This window comes from Dendrobates tinctorius, unplaced genomic scaffold (genome assembly GCF_039654945.1).
Source record: "Dendrobates tinctorius isolate UK_male_01 unplaced genomic scaffold, ASM3965494v1 ptg000011l, whole genome shotgun sequence".
NCBI lineage: Eukaryota > Metazoa > Chordata > Amphibia > Anura > Dendrobatidae > Dendrobates > Dendrobates tinctorius.
This window is the reverse complement of record NW_027361679.1, coordinates 4,473,429-4,500,646: the sequence shown is the minus strand read 5'-3', so window position 1 is coordinate 4,500,646 and position 27,218 is coordinate 4,473,429. Positions and strand designations below refer to the sequence as shown.

The 27,218-nt window shown below is 48.2% G+C and overlaps 1 protein-coding gene across 2 annotated transcripts; it reads right to left on the bottom strand.

Moving 5' to 3' along the window:
- DNAJB14 (DnaJ heat shock protein family (Hsp40) member B14) lies at positions 1 to 25,211 on the bottom strand. 2 transcript variants are annotated; one of them, XM_073589443.1, is made up of 8 exons: positions 24,940 to 25,211; positions 12,379 to 12,544; positions 9,416 to 9,561; positions 7,697 to 7,882; positions 7,010 to 7,107; positions 6,783 to 6,892; positions 4,218 to 4,381; positions 1 to 567 (listed from the first exon to the last, which is right to left on the bottom strand). In XM_073589443.1, the coding sequence occupies exons 1-8, from the start codon at positions 25,070 to 25,072 to the stop codon at positions 443 to 445; spliced, it is 1,128 nt and encodes a 375-aa protein (XP_073445544.1). In that variant the 5' UTR covers positions 25,073 to 25,211; the 3' UTR covers positions 1 to 442. The 2 variants fall into 2 exon arrangements, with proteins under 2 accessions (XP_073445544.1, XP_073445540.1); XM_073589439.1 differs by having other exon boundaries at positions 4,218 to 4,384; positions 24,940 to 25,210.
- Between the last annotated feature and the right edge of the window lie 2,007 nt (positions 25,212 to 27,218).

Here is a 27,218-nt window from a genome sequence, read left to right as displayed (position 1 = left end):
GTCCCTTGAAATATTCCATATATTTGATATTAGCTAGGAAGTTAAAATTGGTCCTGTAAGATAAATAACTAATGACGCTTGAAATAAAAAAATACTTTTCAGTGTGAGATTCTACTGAGTTACTGGAAATTAGGAAAAAAAACAAACAGTTATTTTACATATAAATTCATTAACTCTTATGTACAAGACAATTAATCGCCATATTTACAAGATGCCCATGAACACAAGAAAAGTCATGTTCACGGCGCTATATAATTTTTACACTTTTTAATTATTAAATGAACTAAAAAAATGGACTCTGTGACCTTCAAGTTGTGTCAGGAAAATAAAAGATGTGCCATATTGATGGATGGGTGGTGACTCGCTTCCTCTTCATGATGAAGTGGCTAGCTCTTATATTACACGGAGGAAAGTTTGTATATTCGGCGGATGCCATGATTCATTATCCACCTCGATAGATTGAGGTTAGTCGCTGCAGTTCTTTACAATTATCCATAGATATCGACTCCGCTTTCACTTTTAGTCTATTATCCCGGTAAACCTTTGCTGCATGTGTTAAATCCGCTTCTAAAGCAAGAACATAAATGTCATAAAATGAATAACCAGGTAAGGAAAATCATTTTCACATTTCATATGTAAGACATAAATATTAAAAATAATATGTCAGAGCAGCAAGATGTAGGGACAGAGACCCTGATTCCAAAAATGGATCACTTACTGGGCTGCTTGCTGCAGTTTTGAAAAAAAAAATCACTATTATCTGCTGCATATTTACAAGTTCTCTGTAAAACCTGCCCACACCACTGATTTACAGTTTCCTGTCAATCAGTGGTGGGGTTATACAGAGCTCATAAATGAGGACTACATGTGAGCAGGGTTACGAGTCCTCTAGAGATAATCTTCTGGTGATAAAAGTGATTCAAATTACAACAACCATCCCAATGAGGGACATATGGCTAGAATTAGGCTCAGTGGTTAGCACTGCAGCCTTGCAGCACTGGGGTCCTGGGTTCAAATCCCACCAAGGACTAAATCTGCAAAGAGTTTGTATGTTCTCCCCGTGTTTGGTGGGTTACGTCCAGGTTCTCCGGTTTCCTCCCATATTCCAAAGACATACTGATAGGGAATTTACATTGGAATATGGGAGGAAACCGGAGGCTCACAAAGACATAAGGATAGGGAATTTGGATTGTGAGCCCCATCGGGGACAGTGCCAATAATGTCTGTAAAGCGCTCTGGAATTAATGGCGCTATATAAATGAGCAAAATAAGTTAGGGTCTCTGTCTCTACATTATGCTGCTCTCAGATTATGTGGCAAAAATCTAGTAACATACTCCCTTTAATGGTGTTGTCTAGGCACGTACTAGTGATGACCTACTGTATCCTCCGCATAGGTAATCAATATCAGATTGGTGGGGCTTAGAGATGGTGCAAACTGTTTTGCAGGACGTGGTCCAGCAGTCATGTCAGTAATCCATAACCGCTGAGTACAGCCTTCCAACCTGCCAGCATTTGCGGCTCTTCTTTTTGATTAGACATGTGTGCATCATGCCGCAAACATGATATTGCACCAGGCCGGCTAATGGCTGGGGATGTCGTCCGATAAGAGGTTGCTCTCAAGACTCCCGTCTGGCAGCCAATGGTTACGGACGTTGACGGATTAACAGAACGGGTCCCATGAGCCACTTCAAACCATTTGGGATTCCATCGTTCAACACCCCCCATTCATCACCTATCATTAGCTTGGTCAGCAGCCAAATGGAAACACTGCATGGGACTGTACAGCACACTGTTCAACGTAGAGAGGCCACTGCTGGATATTACAGATCAGCCCCCATTGTCGTGAATAGGTGCCAATGTCCAGTTCGTGGCAGCAGCCACTTAACATTAAACATGGCGGTGCTGTTCAACCCCGCACAAAGCTTACACTCAGCTTCTGACGGAGCCAAGAACAAGTCATCAATGGGGGTGCTAGATAACGGACCCTCATCAATCTGATATTAATGGTCTATTCAGAAGGATAGATCACCAGAGTCAGATGCCCAGGCAGCTCCTTTAAAGGTGTGTTCTCATTTAAGGCACATTCACAGATGTTATTTTTCCCCCTCATTTAATGTTCTGTTTATTAATTTTTTTTGTGTTTGTTATACTGTGAGGTGCTGGGTTAGCAGGGAACATGTGAACTCTATGTTATCTGTTTATAGGTCACGATTAGAGTTGAGCGACTTTGGTCGGATCGGGTTTCGTGAAACCCGAATGAAACAAAATAAGTTTCAGATGAAACTGGTCCGACTAGAGCAAAAAAAGTCGGAGTTTCGCCCGACTTTTATTTCCCATTGACTTGCATTGGGGTCGGGTTTCGGACGAAACTCCGACTTTGTTTTGCTCTAGTCGGACCAGTTTCATCTGAAACTTATTTTGTTTCATTCGGGTTTCACGAAACCCGATCCGACCAAAGTCGCTCAACTCTAGTCACGATTATACAAAAGATGTGCACAGGTGTACACAGCTGCAGAACCTAGATCAGCGAAAGCCAGACCCGGATGACAGTACATGGCCGGCATGCTGAGCCCGCGGTTTTACACAGGGTGGTCGGGAAGAAGCCACACTTATATGAAGGATGTGGTGATGGCCTTTACAGCCTGGTAATAATGCCGTAAGAATTTATTAGCATTTTCACCAAGAGTAGGGCGATTTCAATAGTGAAAACTAATATAAACCGTACATGAACAATGTGGCTATCAGGAGGAGACTTGGATTGTTCAGGATTATGGTACTTGTTTTTTATTATGCATACCCCTTTTTCACGTGAAAAGCGCCATGGAATAAATGGCGCTATAACAATAAATATCTTCAGTATTTGAGGATTTATCATTTCAGGCAGTAAATGTCCTAACTGCAGATACAAGGACAAACCAATAACCTCATTTAGTCTTACTGATTTTTACAGCTAGGTCCTGTTCACACTGATTTCTGCAGTGCGTTCAGTTGTTACACCGGACTCCCTCTAAAAACAGGACTTGGACAGACCCCCGATAGAGCCACAGACTAATGATACAAATAGAGTTCAAATGAGCCAAGTTTGTGGTTTTCTTCTGAATGAGTCAGTTTGCCCAGACAGGCACAGAAACGTAGCAGAAGTCTGTTCTCATTGCAGTCTATGGCGGCTCTGTCAGGAGGTCCATCGGATTCCAGCTGTTAGGGAGATTCAGACAGAACCCCTGACGTCACTGCAGAAATGCAGTATGAACAGGTCCTAACTACACAAAATCGGTAAGAAAAGCTTTAGATGTTCAGATTAACAAATGTGGGCAGAGCAAGTCTACATATCGTCGGATCCATGCCATGTAAGACACCACAGCTGTCCTACAACTTATACTGGGGTTATGTCAGGAATAATAGTAATGCATTCAGAGCAATTTTCTCCATCAAATCTCAATGAAGCATTACTGTGTTTATTCCCCATCACTATGTCTTTAAACTATACCTAAAGTTTCAGGTAAGCAGTCATGTGTGTATACATTAGGAATTATGCTGCTTCTGTCCATTATATGAATTCTAGCCTGCAATTTCACGTCTGAAGATGACCTCCTAAATTTCAGGGATTTCTACATTTCTTTCTCAATGAACCAGATGTTCAGAATCAGCATGGAGTATTATACAGTACTACTGAGCAGTGCAGCTGTGAATCTAGCTCTGGGATAAGTTAGAACACTGCTAGCAGCTGCACCACAATCCGTTTTTCTGTCAGAGACGCAGGAGACTCATTCTCCTCTTCCCTCTTTTCCATAGAATTTAATAGAAACTATAACCCAATACTTCAGTGAATTGGTATGTCGTCTGATTTTGAGCAAGAAAATTTCAGCTGTTTTTCAGACTGAATGATGAGCTCAGAAGGCAGTGGGAGAGGAAGAAGTGGCTCATAAATGTAGAAATAAGATGTTTCTTATAATTGCTTGTACTATTGATTTATGCAAAATTTGTTCAAATGACAGTGACTATTTAAATTAAGAGCATTGTTCCTACCACAGGGAGATATTTTTGTGTAACATGAAGGGTTATTTACACTTTGAAATGACAAGTAGCTGGTCCATTCACAAAGCTATATAACACAGGATCCTAGAGAGACATCTGTGCTGAATATGTGTTGTGTCACCAGAAATATGTCCCCTTTACATGATTCAAACAGCAAGCTACAACGCGGACCGTCACTTACTCTGTTGTCTTTCCCGCCAGCAGTTATTCCGGACGTTAGCCACATAATCCTCTTCAATGTTCTTCTCCAACTTCTTTAGTAACATCCCACTGTATTCAGACTGAAAGTCCTTGCTGACATAATAAGCTACGTGAAGATTTTCTGTCACACGCTTTATGTTTTGACTGCTGTAATGAGAGAGTCATAGTCACAAAGACTGAAGTGACAATATTCTCTCTTCAAGACCAAAACTCTTGTTTTATTTTAAAAAGTACAGAAAATTCAAAAACACATGCTGTCCAATAAAAGTTAGTAAGCATCTCAAAATAATATAATTTCCATACAAAACAGACTGCCACAGAAACCTTCCATAAGCTATTGCAATTTCTGCTACTAAAAAATCCAAATCAAAGCAGGTTGGGACAATATATATATATATATATATATATATATATATATATATATATATATATATATATATATATATATATATATATATACACACACACACATACATATACATACACACAGTATATTCAGGAATTTTATTTTTTTGGACAGAGAAATTGATTCTACAGAGAGTAAAGATCCACAGATAAAATTGCCTCATTGTCATCTGACATTGGTTATCAGTATAGAAAGCTTCCAAAATAAAATATTTTTAACATCTGAGCATCACCTATATGTGTAGCAGAGCCGATCAGGTTATGGCAGCTTCTAGTCTCCCATGGAGGCTATCGAAGCATGACAAAAGAAAAAAAAAAAAAAAAAAAAAAAAAAAAAAAATTAACCTGATTGGTAAACAACGTAGCAAGAAAAAAAAAAAAAAAAATCAAAATGCCAGAATTACGGGTTTTTTTGGTCGACATTGCGTTAAAATGCAATAACGGGCGATCAAAAAATCGTATCTGCACCAAAATGGGATCGTTAAAAACGTCAGCTCAGCATACAAAAAATAAGCCCTCAACCAACCCGAGATCACGGAAAATGGAGCAAATTTTTTTTTAACCCCTTAACCCCCAAGGGTGGTTTGCATGTTCATGACCGGGCCAATTTTTACAATTCCAACCACTGTCCCTTTATGAGATAATAGCTCTGGAACGCTTCCATGGATCCCGGTGATTCTGACATTGTTCTCTCGTGACATATTGTACTTCATGTTAGTGGTAAAATTTCATTCAAATAACTTGTGTTTATTTGTGAAAAAAAACGAAATTTGGCGAAAATTTTGAAAATTTCGCAATTTTCCAACTTTGAATTTTTATGCCCTTAAATCACAGAGATACGGCACACAAAAAACTTGATAACTAACATTTCCCACATGTTTACTTTACATCAGCACAATTTTGGAACCAACATTTTTTTTGTTAGGAAGTTATAAGGGTTAAAATTTGACCAGCGATTTCTCATTTTTCCAACACCATTTTATTTTTACGGACCACATCACATTTGAAGCCACTTTGAGGGGGTCTATATGACAGAAAATACCCAAAAGTGACACCATTCTAAAAACTGCACCCCTTAAGGTGCTCAAAACCACATTCAAGAAGTTTATTAACCCTTCTGGTGCGTCACAGGAATTTTTTGAATATTTAAAAAAATGAACATTTAACTTTTTTTTCCACAAAAAAATACTTCAGGTTCAATTTTTTTTATTTTACCAAGGGTAACAGGAGAAATTGGACTGCAAAAGTTATTGTGCAATTTGTCCTGAGTACGCTGATACCTGATATGTGGGGGGAACCACTGTTTTGGTGCATGGCAGAGCTCAGAAGGGAAGGAGCGTTGTTTGACTTTTTCAAAGCAAAATTGGCTGGAATTCAGATCGGACGCCATGTCACGTTTGGAGAGCCCCTGATGTACCTAAACAGTGGAAACCCCCCCCCACAAGTGACCCCATTTTGGAAACTAGACACCCCCAAGGAACTTATCTAGATATGTGGTGAGAACTTTGAACCCACAAGGGCTTCACAGAAGTTTATAACGTACAGCGGTACAATTAAAAAATAATTTTTTTCCATAAAAATGATCTTTTCACCCTCAATTCTTATTTTTCCAAGGGTAACAGGACCCTAAAAGTTATTGTGCAATTTGTCCTGAGTACGCTGATACCCCATATGTGGGTGTAAATGACTATTTGGGCGCATGGCAGAGCTCGGAAGGGAAGCAGCGCCATTTGAAGTTTTTGGCTGGAATTAAGATCGGACACCATGTCGCGATTGGAAAACCCCTGATGTACCAAAACAGTGGAAACCCCCCACAAATGACCCATTTTGGAAACTAGACCCCCCAAGGAACTTATCTAGATGTGTGGTGAGAACTTTGAACCCCCCCAGTGCTTCACAGAAGTTTATAACGACCGGGCGTGAAAATAAAAACGTCGTATTTTTTCAACAAACACGATCTTTTAATCGGGCCACCAATTGGCCTGTGTAAACAGACCCTTACTCTACTCTCCCCATAGAAAACCGAAACAATGAGCCGAACAGACTGGGAAATCAAAGAAATTACTTTCACTTGGCACTGTAAGTTCACGTACATCAAAAAGAACAGTGTTATGGTTTCTCGGAATAACATGTTACTTACGATCTGGGATAGAGACTGTATGGAGGATTGGAAACCAATAACTGGCTGAGCAAGGACACAAGTATTAGCACAATTATAGGCAGCAGTTGTATGACCATGGAGAAACCACCCTGTAAGTGGAAAAAACAAAAGGCAGGTATTACAAATGTCATTTTTATGTGACAGCCCTCTATACATTTAGTATAGATGGTGAAGCCAGAAAGACTTAGATGAGGGAAAATACTTACATCCCCCCTCTCATCTTGTCTTTCGTGACCGCTGTGATGCTGCTGATGTTGGTGGTGGTTACATGTTGTCCGTCCATTGGAAAATGTCCGAACGTTTCCTGATGAGAATAAGATCCATGTGTTTATTTTTTAGAGTTTATTTATGGGAACTAAACGCCATGTCAGCATGGCATCAGTGACCTCTGTTTCGGGGGGCAGAGCTGGTCTGTGATCGCCACGATCTCTCCTTACAATGCGCACCGACAGTGCGCTCTGTTACCGGCTTATTTCTAATTAGAGCCAGTGAGGGAGCGCACCATCACTGTGCACAGAGAAGAATACTGCACAGTGACAAGGAAACTCGTATTGAGCATATATCGGAATTGACAACAGATGCATGCTTGGTAGAGCAGGGACTAGGCCAGACCCTGAAATGGACATCACGGAGGATGCTTCATTTCAGGGTGGTGACAGAGGACATAACCACGACTGCTGCTTCTGTCCCCTGAGGACGTCACATTTGAGTATACCACCATGCATTGGGGATTCTCAAATGAAGCATCATTAAAACAAAAAAAAGGAATTAGATTAGAGAGGGAATAGGACACTTTTTAAGTTACACCACATTAGAAAATTATTAAAATAAAGAGAGACATTTAGGATGAAAACCAATATTAGTTTCAGACCAGCCCCTTAAGTCAAACATACCTGATGGGAAGCCTCCCCCAAAGAACATGTTAAACAGATCTTCTGGCGTTATGTCAGCTTCGAATCCTCGGTGGTAGTCATACCCACCATTTCTGTGGTAGCTGTGTACATGCTCCTCACTTCCAGTTAGGTCATATTGCCTGCGTTTCTCTGGATTGCCTAGTACTGCATACGCATTTCCAATCTCTGAGAAAACAGAGCACCAAGTAATTGGAGTAGTCCACTACAAATGCACGTTACTACGGAGCACATAAGAGGCAGTCCGGTACACACATCAGCACGTTGAAGCTGAACATGCCCAATTCTTCTTCACTCTTAAATCAGACCTTGAGGAGTTTGGACCCCTCCAAGACACATTAAGTGAATTGGTGTATTTGACCAATATTAATCTTATGAGTATGACTTGCTTTGAAAGGTTTTTTTGTTTCCTTTCATGAAAAGTTCAGCCCTGGCTGTAGGCGATTATAAAGAAAATCTGTGCTGTACTCCCCTTCCTCGAGTACATCGGCAAGTCTTGATGCTGCTCCCAGTGTCTGGCATTGGCTGTGGTGCTAAAGTCAAATCAACAGTTCGACAGCTAGTCTGTGAGCTAAGCTGCTCTGAGTGGGGCATTCTGTCTACATGGTAATGCCCCGCTCGGAACCACCGAGCTCACCGATTAGCTGCCAGACTGTGGACGTGATAACAGCGCCGCAGCCAATGTCAGACACTGGGAACAGAGACTCAATGCTGTACCCAGGGAGAGTGCTTAAAAATGCAGAGGGTGGATAAAGTGCAGTTTATTTTCTTAAAGGGGTTGTCCAGTCTTCTGATAAAAGTCTGCAGTCACTACATGAATGTAGACTTCTGAACCATGACAGAATGTGGTACTCATGCTGTCAGGATTCACCGGTATTACAGAGCGAAGATGATCAAGTGACCGACTTGCATACACAGGGTCACATACTGACTAGACGTGCTCAGCTTCTCAATTTCATTTGTATTGAGAGAAGAGAGTCAGAATGTGACTGGAAGTATGCAAATCGCATACTTGTGGTCACATAATCACCTTCTCTCACTGGCAATACTGGTGAATCCTGACAGCGTGCGCACCGCATCACTGAGTGACTGCAGACTTATCAGAAACAGTCAACCTCTTCAATTCAAACTGCAGCCGGGGAAGACGAGATTCCCAAAACCAGAAAATCCCTTTAAGAGAAGCCACTTTATGAAAAATATCAGATGCAGCATCCCTGAGGCTTTATAACGTCACCATCTTACAATATGAAAAATGATCATATGAAATGACCAATGCAATTCTATGCATGCCTAATATATTCCCTACTGTATTCCATGTAAATGGGAAAGAAAGCGACACAGCGTAGGACTGTATACAAGGACGACTACAAGATAATGAGCAGTAGCTCACAAGACGTAATCAGCGTGTGGGCAGCTTGGAGGCGGACATAACCTGCAAGGCAGACGCTCAGTAATATCAGTGTGTTAGCATACGTCTCTAGAGAAGGCATGAGCTTCTAGAAATACTGTGCTGCTCCATTCCTAGAAGAATGGAAAACACCCCACCGGCCCTTGAAGAACCATTCATTCTCAGATCCTGCTGCTAGGGAGAATTTAATGCTTATACGGTGGCTCCTCCGTATAGCAGGGCTCCCGGAAAACTGATCATGTGATTAGAAGAGGAGGATGAACATGCAGGCTGACAAAACCAGCCGCGCTTACTCTTAAATGCATCGGTGGCTCCTGGAGCATGGTTTTTATCTGGATGAAACTTAAGTGCAAGTTTCCGATAAGCTTTCTTCAAGTCCTCCTCTCCTGCATCTTTACTCACTCCCAGGACCTCATAATATGTTTTACAGCACTGTATCCTGCAAGAGAAACATAAGCAAAACACATGAGAAACCAAGGATTGATCTGCAGGCTTTTCTGATGAAAGATGGCAGCAAGGCAGAGTGACTAATATTGAGAGAGACCTACAGAACATGCTTCCACACTCTGCTAGGACGAGATTCACCACCAGTCTCTATAAGGAGACAGTTATCCCAGATTTGACATCTGCAGTGCGATCGCCAAGAGAGATCAGCTTACAGCAATACAGGGGTATTCCCCAAGTCACTGGGGTCTGACCTCTGGAACATGGGTGGGTGTAGAGCCTGGTTCCCATCTCTAATGGAGCAAAAGGTGCGTATGACCGACCTCCACTCCATTCACAGTTTATAGGCCTGATGGACATGGCCAAGTACTGTTTTCTACTTTCTCCAGCAATACACAATGAATGGGGTGGTGGTAGAGTATGCGCATCTGATCGCTGGTACCTGGAGCAGAGATGCACATACTCGACCGCTGCTCCTTTCACTGTTTATGGCACTACCGTAAGTGGATAAGTACTGTAATTCACTTTCTGCAGCAATCCCATAGGCAGTGAATGAAGCGGAGGTTGAGCATGCACATATCCACTTTAGGTCCCAGCGATGGGACAGTAAGCTATCCTATCGGAGCGTTGCAGATTCTTGCGATGCTCCCGGCAAGTCCCGTTCCCAGGGATGCCTTGTGACAATGACCTTTGATGACGTTGCTGTCTCGAAAGGGACTTGCCGGGAGCATCGCTGAGGCCTGGTGACACTGCGAGGGACACCGGAAGGTGAGAATATGAGGATTTTTTATTTTAATTCTTTTTTTTAACAGGGATATGGTACCCAGAGCCCGGAGGACAGTCTTCTTTTCTCCAGACCCTGGGTACCATCCGCAAATGTTCTGCTTACTTTTCTTATGGTGGGCACAGCCACATGCCAAAAGTAAGCAGAACAATGGATTCCTATGTGTGCGGATTTTCCCGCGATTCCGCACAAAGAAACGAACATGCTGCGTATTTTTCCGCAATGCAATTCCGCCACGGAAAAATACGCAGCATTAGCAGAGCATGTGTGGAATGCCATGCTTTTTTTCGTTTTCGCAACAATCGCGCGTTTAAAAGCGCAAAAAAAAAAGCTACGTGTGAACACAGCCTTATAATTCAGTGCGACAGCAGCTGCTCCTCACTGCTCCCTCTCCCGTCTGTAATGTTACATTACAAACCATTGTGCAGCTCCCCTCCCATCCCAATCCCCATGAGTACCAGCAAGCCTATGAAGAGGCATTGCCACACTCCCTGTTCTCTACATCGAAACAGCTATTATCATAGTAACAGCATGAAGCTTCATGCTGCTCTAACGTCCCAGACGGAGGGATGAGCAGTGAAGAGCAGCTCTTGTCACACCAGCCCCGATAATGTTTCCCTGTTTGCAGTCCCTAGTAGTAGCAAGCCCACTGAAAAAAATATCTCCTTCACTGCAGGGCTACTAGCAGGGAGCAGGCCATGCCTACTCATCTCTGACTGCAGACAGGGAGTCATTATCAGGGGGCTGGTGTGACAGAAGCTGCTTTTCACTGCACAGCTCATCCCTCAGTTTGGGCTATTAAAGCAGTGTGCAGCTCCCTGCTGTTAGCAGTCAGTCTCCTGATAATAGCGATTTCCCTGTAGAACATGGGGCGTGGCCATACCCCCCTTCTCAGACTGTCTGTTAAGGCCCCTTTACATTTAGCGATGCACCAGCGATCCCGACCACGATACGACCCGGTCAGGATCGCTGGTGCATCGCTAAATGGTCGCTAGTGAGCTGCCAAACAGGCAGATCTCACAGCGATGTAGCGACGCAGCAGCGGTTGTTACTTACCTGTCAGACGCAGCGATCCTGACATCCTCTTGCCAGCGTCCACGTGTCGCTCGTCGGCGCCAGCAGGAAGCGCCCGACGAGAAATGGACCCGGCCGATCTCGCGCGATCAGCGATAACCAGCGGGGAAGCCGGTCGGAGGTAAGTATCACATGTAGCGATATCGCTAGCAATCGGTGACGCTTTAGCGATATCGCTATGTGTAAAGCCCCCTTTACTCACAGCGGAAGCTGCACACAGGTGTGTGCGGTAACGTCCCAGACGGGAGAAGGGGGAGCAGTGAGGAGCTGCTGCTGTCACAATGAATTACAAGTGTTCTAACGATAATAGAAGTGCACTGGGTATCTCAGCTTTATAGCTTATGAGGGCAGGGACAAAAAATTTTTTTTTTTTTTTTTTTTTAATCTCCCTGGAGTACCCCTTAAAATGCTATCAATCTCTCAACGCTGAATTTAAATGGTTTTAACAAGAGTGGGCATCTTTTCAAGCACCCATTCCCCACAGCCAAGAATCACAATACAGTCCTGGGGTGCCGAGGGCTTTTCATGGCAGTCGCCTGCCTACTAACGGGATCTGTCACTGCCATCCATTGTACTTTTTATGAGTGTTAATGTCACTATATACTGTAATGCTGAGCCTGCTCCATACACAGGTTTAGACTTTCCACAATTGTACGGGCCTTCTTAAAAGATCACATTTACTGGTACTTGAACACCATTTAAAGAAAATAGAGAACATGGAATTATTCTCTTTTCAACATAACCTCAGCAGGACTCCCCCATCTTTTAATACATTTGGTAACATGAATTATGTCATTCAAAACTACAATTCAATTCAGCCATATGAAGGCTTCATTTCTTTGCCAGATAACCTTCTTTTTAAATGTATGGTCCTTGAAGAAAGGCAAAAAAAAAAAAAAAAGATAAAATGGGAAGGGGCTGAAGAACAGGGATGAATTGTGTTGAACAGCTTACCTTTTTACACCATCCACTTGGTCCTTCGTAAAGCTTTTGCCACCATCACCAGCGGCACTGTCCTTTTCTGGACTAGCTTTATTTTGTTCCACCCCATTCGACATTTTTGCACATTTTGGTCCATTCCCCGTTGATCCTTCATGCTTTTCAAGCCTTTCTAGCAGTTCTTAGAAGAAAATAATAGTAAAGAAGGAAAGTGAGCACTGTTGAGCAATGAAAGCAATAAAACACGTAATGCAAAATAATCAGTAATTATTAGAATTACATGTGTACATCTTCCTTTTCCAGCGGTGTTAATACAGTAAATGGTCATTTGCTTTACAATGGACTGATTCTATACAAATCCTATCAAGCTTTGAAAAGAGCATTTGTGACTACAATGCAACCAGTGCTGTAGAGTCTGAGTCGCTATAAAATGGACTTACCCCTAAAATATATAATAAATTGGGTACAGTAGTACAATGTAGGATGTGCTGTAAATGTTTTCATAAGAATCTGGGAAAGTGATGAAATGTCCTATAAATGTCTGTTCCTGATCTATTGGAGAGGAATCTTCGCTGCCCTTTACGTACATGCTCAGTACTATGTAAGGCTGTGGAGTCTGAGTCGTGGACTCAGGTTTGGCTTACTGACTCCACAGCCTTGGATGCAACAGCAAGCAGGTAGCGGGATGAGCTATGAATATTATAAGGGCTCATACACACAGTAAATCCAGAGGCTCAGTACAGGCCCCATGCACTGGGATGAAAGCTCGATTACAGTGCTGTACAAATAGCCATGATCAGGAAGTTTTAGACATACATATCAGCCTACTCTTTGAGGAACCCACCAATATCGACGTGTTCGGCTGATGGTATAATGGGTTTGGGGTCGCCGACCCACTGACGGTCGGGACAGATGTCCGATTTTGTAAAGCCAATCACATTGTTGTTACAGAGATAAGCCGCCAGCCTATGTTTCAGTCTTTGGATTTCTCATAGAGAACACAGGCGTGCTCCTGTGTATGTGAGAGTTGGACAAGTGAACTCTCCTGTATATGGTAGAGTTGGCTGTCAGCCAAACAGTTGGCCGTAACATCGTTTGGCAGACGGTCATCTAATGTGGATGGCTAGCTTAAGTCAGACTCCATATTGTAACTGATGACGGATGCGATGGTTGAAAAGGTGCGCTGCCAAAAGTCCAAAATACAACTGGAGACCAAATGAAATATGAATACCATTTCATCAACGCTTTTCAAGGTCTTCAAACCTATTTGGTGGTCCTTCAGCAGCCTTTACATGCTTTCTAAAAGAAGTTGTGACTGTCAGAGTATGACAGCGGCATTTAACATGTTAACAGCAATGGGTGGATTGAGATTCCACCCGTGGCTGTTAAGGCCACATGACAGCTGATCAGATCAGCTGTCAAGTACCGGAAAAGGTGCAGGCTCATTGCCAAAGCCTGGCACCAAACAGGGGGAGGCGTCCAATGATGGGTATATCCGTCATCGGACGTTAAAGGGTTAAGGCTATTGTTTTGAGACTGTTGCTTTTTTGATCGTAAACACAGAGAGCTTCCAATAAAATATGGTATTAGTATATTATAGATTTTTTATTGGATGAGAATCTCCACAGCGCTGGGGCCCAGATCTGCACTCCGGTTATTACTGTGATCTAAGCTTCAATGACATGACTGCTGTGCTCAGATCTCTCAAAGGAGTGGTGAGCAACACAGCTCCGACCAACTGCCCCCCTATATCTATAGTGTCCATCCACATACCAGTAGAAGATTTCTATATCTGTTCTCGTCTTTCCCAATTACCACACTTTACCAGGAACAGATATAATGAACTGTTGCCGAAAAATGTTGTAACATAGAAGGAGGCGTTATAGGGAAATGATGTAGTAAACAAACCCCCTCCAAATGCCGGCCTTTACTAAAAAAAAAAAAAAAAAATGATTTTCCTCCCTCACCCAATAAAAAAAAAAATTTAATGGCATCATCACATCCGTAAAAGTCCAGTCTATCAAAATATAGAATTAACCCCACCGTAAACAGAAAAATAATCGACATATCAAAATTGCTGTTTTTCAGTCAAATGACCGATGAGGGGGAAGGAGGTGAGCAGCTGATGGGTTGGGTTTTATCCTTGTGATAATCATGGTCTGGACTATATCAGCTACAGAAGTGTGCATGCTTGTTCAACTCCGCCACCTCTGGTGATAAGCAGCTCACTGTCTAGAGAATTTGTCCATACAGAGCCTGCTGTGGGCGGGGTTAGCTTCCTCAGCTCTGCTGCATCGTTAAATCTAAGAACTCTATCAGAACCGCTGTACCCAATAAGCGATAAGATTGTTGGATTCAGGGTCTCTTTGCCTACCTCAGGCTGCTCTCAGATCAGGGAGCCAAAACCTGCTGACAGATTCCCTTTAAGATAATAATATGCATGTTCAAATTCCCAAGAGTCATGCTGATTTATCAGGCTTTTCTCTTTGCCATCTCACCCAGCTATTGATATTAAAGCAATCGTCAACATTTGGGCAGGCCGTGTTGTACCCTGATATGAGTATGTGTATCACTGACTCCATCAGTCTTGTCTGACCAAGAACAGTTTGGCCGGATGGCAGAACAATTCGGAACCTACTACTCTGACACCACATCAGGAAAGGAGGGCATTCCTTTTTCACCCATACATTAAAAAAGCCACAATACTGATGATACACGGAGGTGTTACTTTGTGCTGAAGAGATGATCACCAAAACTTAAAGCAAGTGGAACTGTAGACAGGATCTCGGTAGTGTTAATTAATTAAAGCACAGCGTCCTATTACTAAGTGAGAAGCCAAGACTGCATATAGTACAGACACGATCACCTGAGCCAGGATCGTACTCGGGTCACAAACGGAATGTCGATGTGTCCATGAAAACACATATGGTATGTAAGGGACAAAACAAAAATGATAACCGAAAATAGGACACAGATGGGACACCATCAGGCCTCACATCCCCCATTGGCTGTAACAAGGTCGTCAGTTCTCTGTCATATTGTTATTTTACCAGAAAAACAACAGCTTATACAGTGACAGTATATTCTGTGTATGGTGGTGCCAGTCCTAATAGTAGTGCTCTGTGTCAGGCTGCAGGTCCTATATGTGAGGGTATATACTGCCCCCATGGTCCTGTGTATGGTGGTGCCAGCACTAATAGCTGTGCCCTGTGTCAGGCTGCAGGTCCTATATGTGAGGGTATATACTGCCCCCATGGTCCTGTGTATGGTGGTGCCAGCACTAATAGTAGTGCTCTGTGTCAGGCTGCAGGTCCTATATGTTGAGGGTATATACTGCCCCCATGGTCCTGTGTATGGTGGTGCCAGCACTAATAGCTGTGCCCTGTGTCAGGCTGCAAGTCCTATATGTGAAGGTATATACTGCCCCCCGTGGTCCTGTGTATGGTGGTGCCAGCGCTAATAGCTGTGCCCTGTGTCAGGCTGCAGGTCCTATATGTGAGGGTATATACTGCCCCCGTGGTCCTGTGTATGGTGGTGCCAGCACTAATAGCTGTGCCCTGTGTCAGGCTGCAGGTCCTATATGTGAGGGTATATACTGCCCCCATGGTCCTGTGTATGGTGGTGCCAGCACTAATAGCTGTGCCCTGTGTCAGGCTGCAGGTCCTATATGTGAGGGTATATACTGCCCCCATGGTCCTGTGTATGGTGGTGCCAGCACTAATAGCTGTGCCCTGTGTTAGGCTGCAGGTCCTATATGTGAGGGTATATACTGCCCCCATGGTCCTGTGTATGGTGGTGCCAGCACTAATAGCTGTGCCCTGTGTCAGGCTGCAGGTCCTATATGTGAGGGTATATACTGCCCCCCCATGGTCCTGTGTATGGTGGTGCCAGCACTAATAGTTGTGCCCTGTGTCAGGCTGCAAGTCCTATATGTGAGGGTATATACTGCTCCCATGGTCCTGTGTATGGTGGTGCCAGCCCTAATAGCTGTGCCCTGTGTCAGGCTGCAGGTCCTATATGTGAGGGTATATACTGCCCCCATGGACCTGTGTATGGTGGTGCCAGCAGTAATAGTAGTGCCCTGTGTCAGGCTGCAGGTCCTATATGTGAGGGTATATACTGCCCCCCATGGTCCTGTGTATGGTGGTGCCAGCAATAATAGCTGTGCCCTGTGTCAGGCTGCAAGTCCTATATGTGAGGGTATATACTGCCCCCATGGTCCTGTGTATGGTGGTGCCAGCACTAATAGCTGTGCCCTGTGTCAGGCTGCAAGTCCTATATGTGACTGTATATACTGCCCCCATGGTCCTGTGTATGGTGGTGCCAGCCCTAATAGCTGTGCCCTGTGTCAGGCTGCAGGTCCTATATGTGAGGGTATATACTGCCCCCATGGTCCTGTGTATGGTGGTGCCAGCACTAATAGCTGTGCCCTGTGTCAGGCTGCAAGTCCTATATGTGAGGGTATATACTGCCCCCATGGTCCTGTGTATGGTGGTGCCAGCACTAATAGCTGTGCCCTGTGTCAGGCTGCAAGTCCTATATGTGACTGTATATACTGCCCCCATGGTCCTGTGTATGGTGGTGCCAGCCCTAATAGCTGTGCTCTGTGTCAGGCTGCAGGTCCTATATGTGAGGGTATATACTGCCCCCATGGTCCTGTGTATGGTGGTGCCAGCACTAATAGCTGTGCCCTGTGTCAGGCTGCAAGTCCTATATGTGACTGTATATACTGCCCCCATGGTCCTGTGTATGGTGGTGCCATCCCTAATAGCTGTGCCCTGTGTCAGGCTGCAGGTCCTATATGTGAGGGTATATACTGCCCCCATGGTCCTGTGTATGGTGGTGCCAGCTCTAATAGTAGTGCTCTGTGTCAGGCTGCAGGTCCTATATGTGAGGGTATATACTGCCCCCATGCTCCTGTGTATGGTGGTGCCAGCACTAATAGCTGTGCCCTGTGTCAGGCTGCAGGTCCTATATGTGAGGGTATATACTGCCCCCATGGTCCTGTGTATGGTGGTGCCAGCACTAATAGCTGTGCCCTGTGTCAGGCTGCAGGTCCTATATGTGAGGGTATATACTGCCCCCATGGTCCTGTGTATGGTGGTGCCAGCACTAATAGTAGTGCTCTGTGTCAGGCTGCAGGTCCTATATGTGGCTGTATATACTGCCCCCATGGTCCTGTGTATAGTGGTGCCAGCTCTAATAGCTGTGCCCTGTGTCAGGCTGCAGGTCCTATATGTGAGGGTATATACTGCCCCCATGGTCCTGTGTATGGTGGTGCCAGCACTAAAAGCTGTGCCCTGTGTCAGGCTGCAGGTCCTATATGTGACTGTATATACTGCCCCCATGGTCCTGTGTATGGTGGTGCCAGCTCTAATAGCTGTGCCCTGTGTCAGGCTGCAGGTCCTATATGTGAGGGTATATACTGCCCCCATGGTCCTGTGTATGGTGGTGCCAGCGCACTAATAGTAGTGCCCTGTGTCAGGCTGCAGGTCCTATATGTTGAGGGTATATACTGCCCCATGGTCCTGTGTATGGTGGTGCCAGCTCTAATAGCTGTGCCCTGTGTCAGGCTGCAGGTCCTATATGTGAGGGTATATACTGCCCCCATGGTCCTGTGTATGGTGGTGACAGCACTAATAGTAGTGCCCTGTGTCAGGCTGCAGGTCCTATATGTTGAGGGTATATACTGCCCCATGGTCCTGTGTATGGTGGTGCCAGCACTAATAGCTGTGCCCTGTGTCAGGCTGCAGGTCCTATATGTGAGGGTATATACTGCCCCCATGGTCCTGTGTATGGTGGTGCCAGCACTAATAGCTGTGCCCTGTGTCAGGCTGCAGGTCCTATATGTGAGGGTATATACTGCCCCCATGGTCCTGTGTATGGTGGTGCCAGCGCTAATAGCTGTGCCCTGTGTCAGGCTGCAGGTCCTATATGTGACTGTATATACTGCCCCCATGGTCCTGTGTATGGTGGTGCCAGCCCTAATAGCTGTGCCCTGTGATAGGGCTGCAGGTCCTATATGTGAGGGTATATACTGCCCCCATGGTCCTGTGTATGGTGGTGCCAGCACTAATAGTAGTGCTCTGTGTCAGGCTGCAGGTCCTATATGTGAGGGTATATACTGCCCCCATGGTCCTGTGTATGGTGGTGCCAGCACTAATAGCTGTGCCCTGTGTCAGGCTGCAAGTCCTATATGTGAAGGTATATACTGCCCCCCGTGGTCCTGTGTATGGTGGTGCCAGCGCTAATAGCTGTGCCCTGTGTCAGGCTGCAGGTCCTATATGTGAGGGTATATACTGCCCCCGTGGTCCTGTGTATGGTGGTGCCAGCACTAATAGCTGTGCCCTGTGTCAGGCTGCAGGTCCTATATGTGAGGGTATATACTGCCCCCATGGTCCTGTGTATGGTGGTGCCAGCACTAATAGCTGTGCCCTGTGTCAGGCTGCAGGTCCTATATGTGAGGGTATATACTGCCCCCATGGTCCTGTGTATGGTGGTGCCAGCACTAATAGCTGTGCCCTGTGTTAGGCTGCAGGTCCTATATGTGAGGGTATATACTGCCCCCATGGTCCTGTGTATGGTGGTGCCAGCACTAATAGCTGTGCCCTGTGTCAGGCTGCAGGTCCTATATGTGAGGGTATATACTGCCCCCCATGGTCCTGTGTATGGTGGTGCCAGCACTAATAGTTGTGCCCTGTGTCAGGCTGCAAGTCCTATATGTGAGGGTATATACTGCTCCCATGGTCCTGTGTATGGTGGTGCCAGCCCTAATAGCTGTGCCCTGTGTCAGGCTGCAGGTCCTATATGTGAGGGTATATACTGCCCCCATGGACCTGTGTATGGTGGTGCCAGAAGTAATAGTAGTGCCCTGTGTCAGGCTGCAGGTCCTATATGTGAGGGTATATACTGCCCCCCATGGTCCTGTGTATGGTGGTGCCAGCAATAATAGCTGTGCCCTGTGTCAGGCTGCAAGTCCTATATGTGAGGGTATATACTGCCCCCATGGTCCTGTGTATGGTGGTGCCAGCGCTAATAGCTGTGCCCTGTGTCAGGCTGCAGGTCCTATATGTGAGGGTATATACTGCCCCCCATGGTCCTGTGTATGGTGGTGCCAGCACTAATAGCTGTGCCCTGTGTCAGGCTGCAGGTCCTATATGTGAGGGTATATACTGCCCCCATGGTCCTGTGTATGGTGGTGCCAGCAGTAATAGCTGTGCACTGTGTTAGGCTGCAGGTCCTATATGTGAGGGTATATACTGCCCCCATGGACCTGTGTATGGTGGTGCCGGAACTAATAGCTGTGCCCTGTGTCAGGCTGCAGGTCCTATATGTGAGGGTATATACTGTCCCCATGGTCCTGTGTATGGTGGTGCCAGGACTAATAGCTGTGCCCTGTGTCAGGCTGCAGGTCCTATATGTGAGGGTATATACTGCCCCCATGGTCCTGTGTATGGTGGTGCCAGCACTAATAGCTGTGCCCTGTGTCAGGCTGCAGGTCCTATATGTGAGGGTATATACTGCCCCCATGGTCCTGTGTATGGTGGTGCCAGCACTAATAGCTGTGCCCTGTGTTAGGCTGCAGGTCCTATATGTGAGGGTATATACTGCCCCCATGGTCCTGTGTATGGTGGTGCCAGCACTAATAGCTGTGCCCTGTGTCAGGCTGCAGGTCCTATATGTGAGGGTATATACTGGCCCCCCATGGACCTGTGTATGGTGGTGCGAGCACTTAGTAGTGCCCTGTGTTAGGCTGCAGGTCCTATATGTGAGGGTATATACTGCCCCCCGTGGTCCTGTGTATGGTGGTGCCAGCACTAATAGCTGTGCCCTGTGTCAGGCTGCAAGTCCTATATGTGAGGGTATATACTGCCCCCCGTGGTCCTGTGTATGGTGGTGCCAGCCCTAATAGCTGTGCCCTGTGTCAGGCTGCAAGTCCTATATGTGAGGGTATATACTGCCCCCCATGGTCCTGTGTATGGTGGTGCCAGCGCTAATAGCTGTGCCCTGTGTCAGGCTGCAGGTCCTATATGTGAGGGTATATACTGCCCCCATGGTCCTGTGTATGGTGGTGCCAGCAGTAATAGCAGTGCCCTGTGTCAGGCTGCAGGTCCTATATGTGAGGGTATATACTGCCCCCATGGTCCTGTGTATGGTGGTGCCAGCACTAATAGTAGTGCTCTGTGTCAGGCTGCAGGTCCTATATGTGAGGGTATATACTGCCCCCATGGTCCTGTGTATGGTGGTGCCAGCGCTAATAGTAGTGCTCTGTGTCAGGCTGCAGGTCCTATATGTGAGGGTATATACTGCCCCCATGGTCCTGTGTATGGTGGTGCCAGCGCTAATAGCTGTGCCCTGTGTCAGGCTACAGGTCCTATATGTGAGGGTATATACTGCCCCCATGGTCCTGTGTATGGTGGTGCCAGCACTAATAGCTGTGCCCTGTGTTAGGCTGCAGGTCCTATATGTGAGGGTATATACTGCCCCCATGGTCCTGTGTATGGTGGTGCCAGCGCTAATAGCTGTGCCCTGTGTCAGGCTGCAGGTCCTATATGTGAGGGTATATACTGCCCCCGTGGTCCTGTGTATGGTGGTGCCAGCACTAATAGCTGTGCCCTGTGTTAGGCTGCAGGTCCTATATGTGAGGGTATATACTGCCCCCATGGTCCTGTGTATGGTGGTGCCATCCCTAATAGCTGTGCCCTGTGTCAGGCTGCAGGTCCTATATGTGAAGGTATATACTGCCCCCATGGACCTGTGTATGGTGGTGCCAGCGCTAATAGCTGTGCCCTGTGTCAGGCTGCAAGTCCTATATGTGAGGGTATATACTGCCCCCATGGTCCTGTGTATGGTGGTGCCAGCGCTAATAGCTGTGCCCTGTGTCAGGCTGCAAGTCCTATATGTGAGGGTATATACTGCCCCCATGGTCCTGTGTATGGTGGTGCCAGCGCTAATAGCTGTGCCCTGTGTCAGGCTGCAAGTCCTATATGTGAGGGTATATACTGCCCCCATGGTCCTGTGTATGGTGGTGCCAGCGCTAATAGCTGTGCCCTGTGTCAGGCTGCAAGTCCTATATGTGAGGGTATATACTGCCCCCATGGTCCTGTGTATGGTGGTGCCAGCGCTAATAGCTGTGCCCTGTGTCAGGCTGCAAGTCCTATATGTGAGGGTATATACTGCCCCCATGGACCTGTGTATGGTGGTGCCAGCGCTAATAGCTGTGCCGTGTCAGGCTGCAAGTCCTATATGTGAGGGTATATACTGCCCCCATGGTCCTGTGTATGGTGGTGCCAGCGCTAATAGCTGTGCCCTGTGTCAGGCTGCAAGTCCTATATGTGAGGGTATATACTGCCCCCATGGTCCTGTGTATGGTGGTGCCAGCGCTAATAGCTGTGCCCTGTGTCAGGCTGCAAGTCCTATATGTGAGGGTATATACTGCCCCCATGGTCCTGTGTATGGTGGTGCCAGCGCTAATAGCTGTGCCCTGTGTCAGGCTGCAAGTCCTATATGTGAGGGTATATACTGCCCCCATGGTCCTGTGTATGGTGGTGCCAGCGCTAATAGCTGTGCCCTGTGTCAGGCTGCAAGTCCTATATGTGAGGGTATATACTGCCCCCATGGTCCTGTGTATGGTGGTGCCAGCGCTAATAGCTGTGCCCTGTGTCAGGCTGCAAGTCCTATATGTGAGGGTATATACTGCCCCCATGGACCTGTGTATGGTGGTGCCAGCGCTAATAGCTGTGCCCTGTGTCAGGCTGCAGGTCCTATATGTGAGGGTATATACTGCCCCCATGGTCCTGTGTATGGTGGTGCCAGCGCTAATAGCTGTGCCCTGTGTCAGGCTGCAAGTCCCATATGTGAGGGTATACACTGCCCCCATGGTCCTGTGTATGGTGGTGCCAGCGCTAATAGCTGTGCCCTGTGTCAGGCTGCAGGTCCTATATGTGAGGGTATATACTGCCCCCATGGACCTGTGTATGGTGGTGCCAGCACTAATAGCTGTGCCCTGTGTCAGGCTGCAGGTCCTATATGTGAGGGTATATACTGCCCCCATGGACCTGTGTATGGTGGTGCCAGAACTAATAGCTGTGCCCTGTGTCAGGCTGCAAGTCCTATATGTGAGGGTATATACTGCCCCCGTGGTCCTGTGTATGGTGGTGCCAGCACTAATAGCTGTGCCCTGTGTTAGGCTGCAGGTCCTATATGTGAGGGTATATACTGCCCCCATGGTCCTGTGTATGGTGGTGCCATCCCTAATAGCTGTGCCCTGTGTCAGGCTGCAGGTCCTATATGTGAAGGTATATACTGCCCCCATGGACCTGTGTATGGTGGTGCCAGCGCTAATAGCTGTGCCCTGTGTCAGGCTGCAAGTCCTATATGTGAGGGTATATACTGCCCCCATGGTCCTGTGTATGGTGGTGCCAGCGCTAATAGCTGTGCCCTGTGTCAGGCTGCAAGTCCTATATGTGAGGGTATATACTGCCCCCATGGTCCTGTGTATGGTGGTGCCAGCGCTAATAGCTGTGCCCTGTGTCAGGCTGCAAGTCCTATATGTGAGGGTATATACTGCCCCCATGGTCCTGTGTATGGTGGTGCCAGCGCTAATAGCTGTGCCCTGTGTCAGGCTGCAAGTCCTATATGTGAGGGTATATACTGCCCCCATGGTCCTGTGTATGGTGGTGCCAGCGCTAATAGCTGTGCCCTGTGTCAGGCTGCAAGTCCTATATGTGAGGGTATATACTGCCCCCATGGACCTGTGTATGGTGGTGCCAGCGCTAATAGCTGTGCCGTGTCAGGCTGCAAGTCCTATATGTGAGGGTATATACTGCCCCCATGGTCCTGTGTATGGTGGTGCCAGCGCTAATAGCTGTGCCCTGTGTCAGGCTGCAAGTCCTATATGTGAGGGTATATACTGCCCCCATGGTCCTGTGTATGGTGGTGCCAGCGCTAATAGCTGTGCCCTGTGTCAGGCTGCAAGTCCTATATGTGAGGGTATATACTGCCCCCATGGTCCTGTGTATGGTGGTGCCAGCGCTAATAGCTGTGCCCTGTGTCAGGCTGCAAGTCCTATATGTGAGGGTATATACTGCCCCCATGGTCCTGTGTATGGTGGTGCCAGCGCTAATAGCTGTGCCCTGTGTCAGGCTGCAAGTCCTATATGTGAGGGTATATACTGCCCCCATGGTCCTGTGTATGGTGGTGCCAGCGCTAATAGCTGTGCCCTGTGTCAGGCTGCAAGTCCTATATGTGAGGGTATATACTGCCCCCATGGACCTGTGTATGGTGGTGCCAGCGCTAATAGCTGTGCCCTGTGTCAGGCTGCAGGTCCTATATGTGAGGGTATATACTGCCCCCATGGTCCTGTGTATGGTGGTGCCAGCGCTAATAGCTGTGCCCTGTGTCAGGCTGCAAGTCCCATATGTGAGGGTATACACTGCCCCCATGGTCCTGTGTATGGTGGTGCCAGCGCTAATAGCTGTGCCCTGTGTCAGGCTGCAGGTCCTATATGTGAGGGTATATACTGCCCCCATGGACCTGTGTATGGTGGTGCCAGCACTAATAGCTGTGCCCTGTGTCAGGCTGCAGGTCCTATATGTGAGGGTATATACTGCCCCCATGGACCTGTGTATGGTGGTGCCAGCACTAATAGCTGTGCCCTGTGTCAGGCTGCAAGTCCTATATGTGAGGGTATATACTGCCCCCATGGACCTGTGTATGGTGGTGCCAGCGCTAATAGCTGTGCCCTGTGTCAGGCTGCAAGTCCTATATGTGAGGGTATATACTGCCCCCATGGACCTGTGTATGGTGGTGCCAGCGCTAATAGCTGTGCCCTGTGTCAGGCTGCAGGTCCTATATGTGAGGGTATATACTGCCCCCATGGTCCTGTGTATGGTGGTGCCAGCGCTAATAGCTGTGCCCTGTGTCAGGCTGCAGGTCCTATATGTGACTGTATATACTGCCCCCATGGTCCTGTGTATGGTGGTGCCAGCGCTAATAGCTGTGCCCTGTGTCAGGCTGCAGGTCCTATATGTGAGGGTATATACTGCCCCCATGGTCCTGTGTATGGTGGTGCCAGCGCTAATAGCTGTGCCCTGTGTCAGGCTGCAGGTCCTATATGTGACTGTATATACTGCCCCCATGGTCCTGTGTATGGTGGTGCCAGCGCTAATAGCTGTGCCCTGTGTCAGGCTGCAGGTCCTATATGTGAGGGTATATACTGCCCCCATGGTCCTGTGTATGGTGGTGCCAGCGCTAATAGCTGTGCCCTGTGTCAGGCTGCAGGTCCTATATGTGACTGTATATACTGCCCCCATGGTCCTGTGTATGGTGGTGCCAGCGCTAATAGCTGTGCCCTGTGTCAGGCTGCAGGTCCTATATGTGACTGTATATACTGCCCCCATGGTCCTGTGTATGGTGGTGCCAGCGCTAATAGCTGTGCCCTGTGTCAGGCTGCAAGTCCTATATGTGAGGGTATATACTGCCCCCATGGACCTGTGTATGGTGGTGCCAGCCCTACGCTTGCCCTCATATATATACACACGGAATGTCGTGCACAGCTCAGGCCGCTCCGCTCACCTCGGGCTTCCGTGCTTGGGTATAGCCGCTCCGCTTTGATGAGAAATTTGCGGCCTTTCTCCCGGTCCCCGACCAGCAGCGCAGCCTTCCCGATTTGCCGGCATCGGTCAGCCTCTTCCTTATTGCTCTCCATGGTCCCGGGGCTCTTCTCCTCCTCCGGCCCCGGAAGCTCAGACGGTAGAATAAGAGTGGAGCGGGGTAAGCTGGAAGAACGCTCCGCCTCTATGACGCCGTAAGTAACTACTCGTTCTGTTCTGTGCGGCCATAGCTCCTCCCTGCTGGCGCCATCTCTCTACACCCGCCGTAGCTCCTCCCTCCGGGCGCCATCTCTCTACACCCGCCGTAGCTCCTCCCTGCTGGCGCCATCTCTCTACACCCGCCGTAGCTCCTCCCTCCGGGCGCCATCTCTCTACACCCGCCGTAGCTCCTCCCTCCGGGCGCCATCTCTCTACACCCGCCGTAGCTCCTCCCTGCGGGCGCCATCTCTCTACACCCGCCGTAGCTCCTCCCTCCGGGCGCCATCTCTCTACACCCGCCGTAGCTCCTCCTTCCGGGCGCCATCTCTCTACACCCGCCGTAGCTCCTCCCTGCGGGCGCCATCTCTCTACACCCGCCGTAGCTCCTCCCTGCGGGCGCCATCTCTCTACACTCGCCGTAGCTCCTCCCTGCGGGCGCCATCTCTCTACACTCGCCGTAGCTCCTCCCTGCGGGAGCCATCTCTCTACACCCGCCGTAGCTCCTCCCTGCGGGCGCCATCTCTCTACACTCGCCGTAGCTCCTCCCTGCGGGCGCCATCTCTCTACACTCGCCGTAGCTTCTCCCTGCGGGCGCCATCTCTCTACACCCGCCGTAGCTCCTCCCTGCGGGCGCCATCTCTCTACACCCGCCGTTGCTCCTCCCTGCGGGCGCCATCTCTACACCCGCCGTAGCTCCTCCCTGCGGGCGCCATCTCTCTACACCCGCCGTAGCTCCTCCCTGCGGGCGCCATCTCTCTACACCCGCCGTTGCTCCTCCCTGCGGGCGCCATCTCTCTACACCCGCCGTAGCTCCTCCCTGCGGGCGCCATCTCTCTACACCCGCCGTAGCTCCTCCCTGCGGGCGCCATCTCTCTACACCCGCCGTAGCTCCTCCCTGCGGGCGCCATCTCTCTACACCCGCCGTAGCTCCTCCCTGCGGGCGCCATCTCTCTACACCCGCCGTAGCTCCTCCCTGCGGGCGCCATCTCTCTACACCCGCCGTAGCTCCTCCCTGCGGGCGCCATCTCTCTACACCCGCCGTTGCTCCTCCCTGCGGGCGCCATCTCTCTACACCCGCCGTAGCTCCTCCCTGCGGGCGCCATCTCTCTACACCCGCCGTAGCTCCTCCCTGCGGGCGCCATCTCTCTACACCCGCCGTAGCTCCTCCCTCCGGGCGCCATCTCTCTACACCCGCCGTAGCTCCTCCCTCCGGGCGCCATCTCTCTACACCCGCCGTAGCTCCTCCCTGCGGGAGCCATCTCTCTACACCCGCCGTAGCTCCTCCCTGCGGGCGCCATCTCTCTACACCCGCCGTAGCTCCTCCCTGCGGGCGCCATCTCTCTACACCCGCCGTAGCTCCTCCCTGCGGGCGCCATCTCTCTACACCCGCCGTAGCTCCTCCCTGCGGGCGCCATCTCTCTACACCCGCCGTTGCTCCTCCCTGCGGGCGCCATCTCTCTACACCCGCCGTAGCTCCTCCCTGCGGGCGCCATCTCTCTACACCCGCCGTAGCTCCTCCCTGCGGGCGCCATCTCTCTACACCCGCCGTAGCTCCTCCCTGCGGGCGCCATCTCTCTACACCCGCCGTTTCTCCTCCCTGCGGGCGCCATCTTTCTCTGGGGAGAAAAATGTACTAATCCTCTTGGCATATGTAGTTAACCCCTGAGAGAGAGGAGTTTATTGATACCATTTTGGGAAGAAACATTTTGACCACTTGTTATTGCATTTTGGTTGCAGGGTTGCCACCAACCATCAAACCCAAATTTTTCTGTGCTGAACCAAGCTTTCTACGTATTAACACAAGCAGAACTAAGCCTACTATAGAGCTACAGAAACACAACCAAAATTACTACGTGGATACAGAAGCGGAAACCAAGGTCATTAAACGATATACTATACACTATAGGAACAGAACCAAGCTCATTACATAGCTACGGGAAGAGACCCAAACTTGTCACCCCCGGGAGAAGACAAGCGCCGAAACGCGCGGCGGTGACCCGGTTGCGCACGTATACGTAGGTAATTGCCTGTCTACCTCTATTG

Bases quoted from the DNA above. Each gene is read 5' to 3' on its own strand.
- DNAJB14 (XM_073589439.1), bottom strand. From the start codon at position 25,072: ATGGAGAGCAATAAGGAAGAGGCTGACCGATGCCGGCAAATCGGGAAG. The intron at 12,545-24,939 runs GTGAGCGGAGCG...TTTTCTTCTAAG, and splicing joins CCCAAGCACGGAAGCCCGAG to AACTGCTAGAAAGGCTTGAA. The intron at 7,108-7,696 runs GTATGTTTGACT...TATTCTCATCAG, and splicing joins TGGGGGAGGCTTCCCATCAG to GAAACGTTCGGACATTTTCC.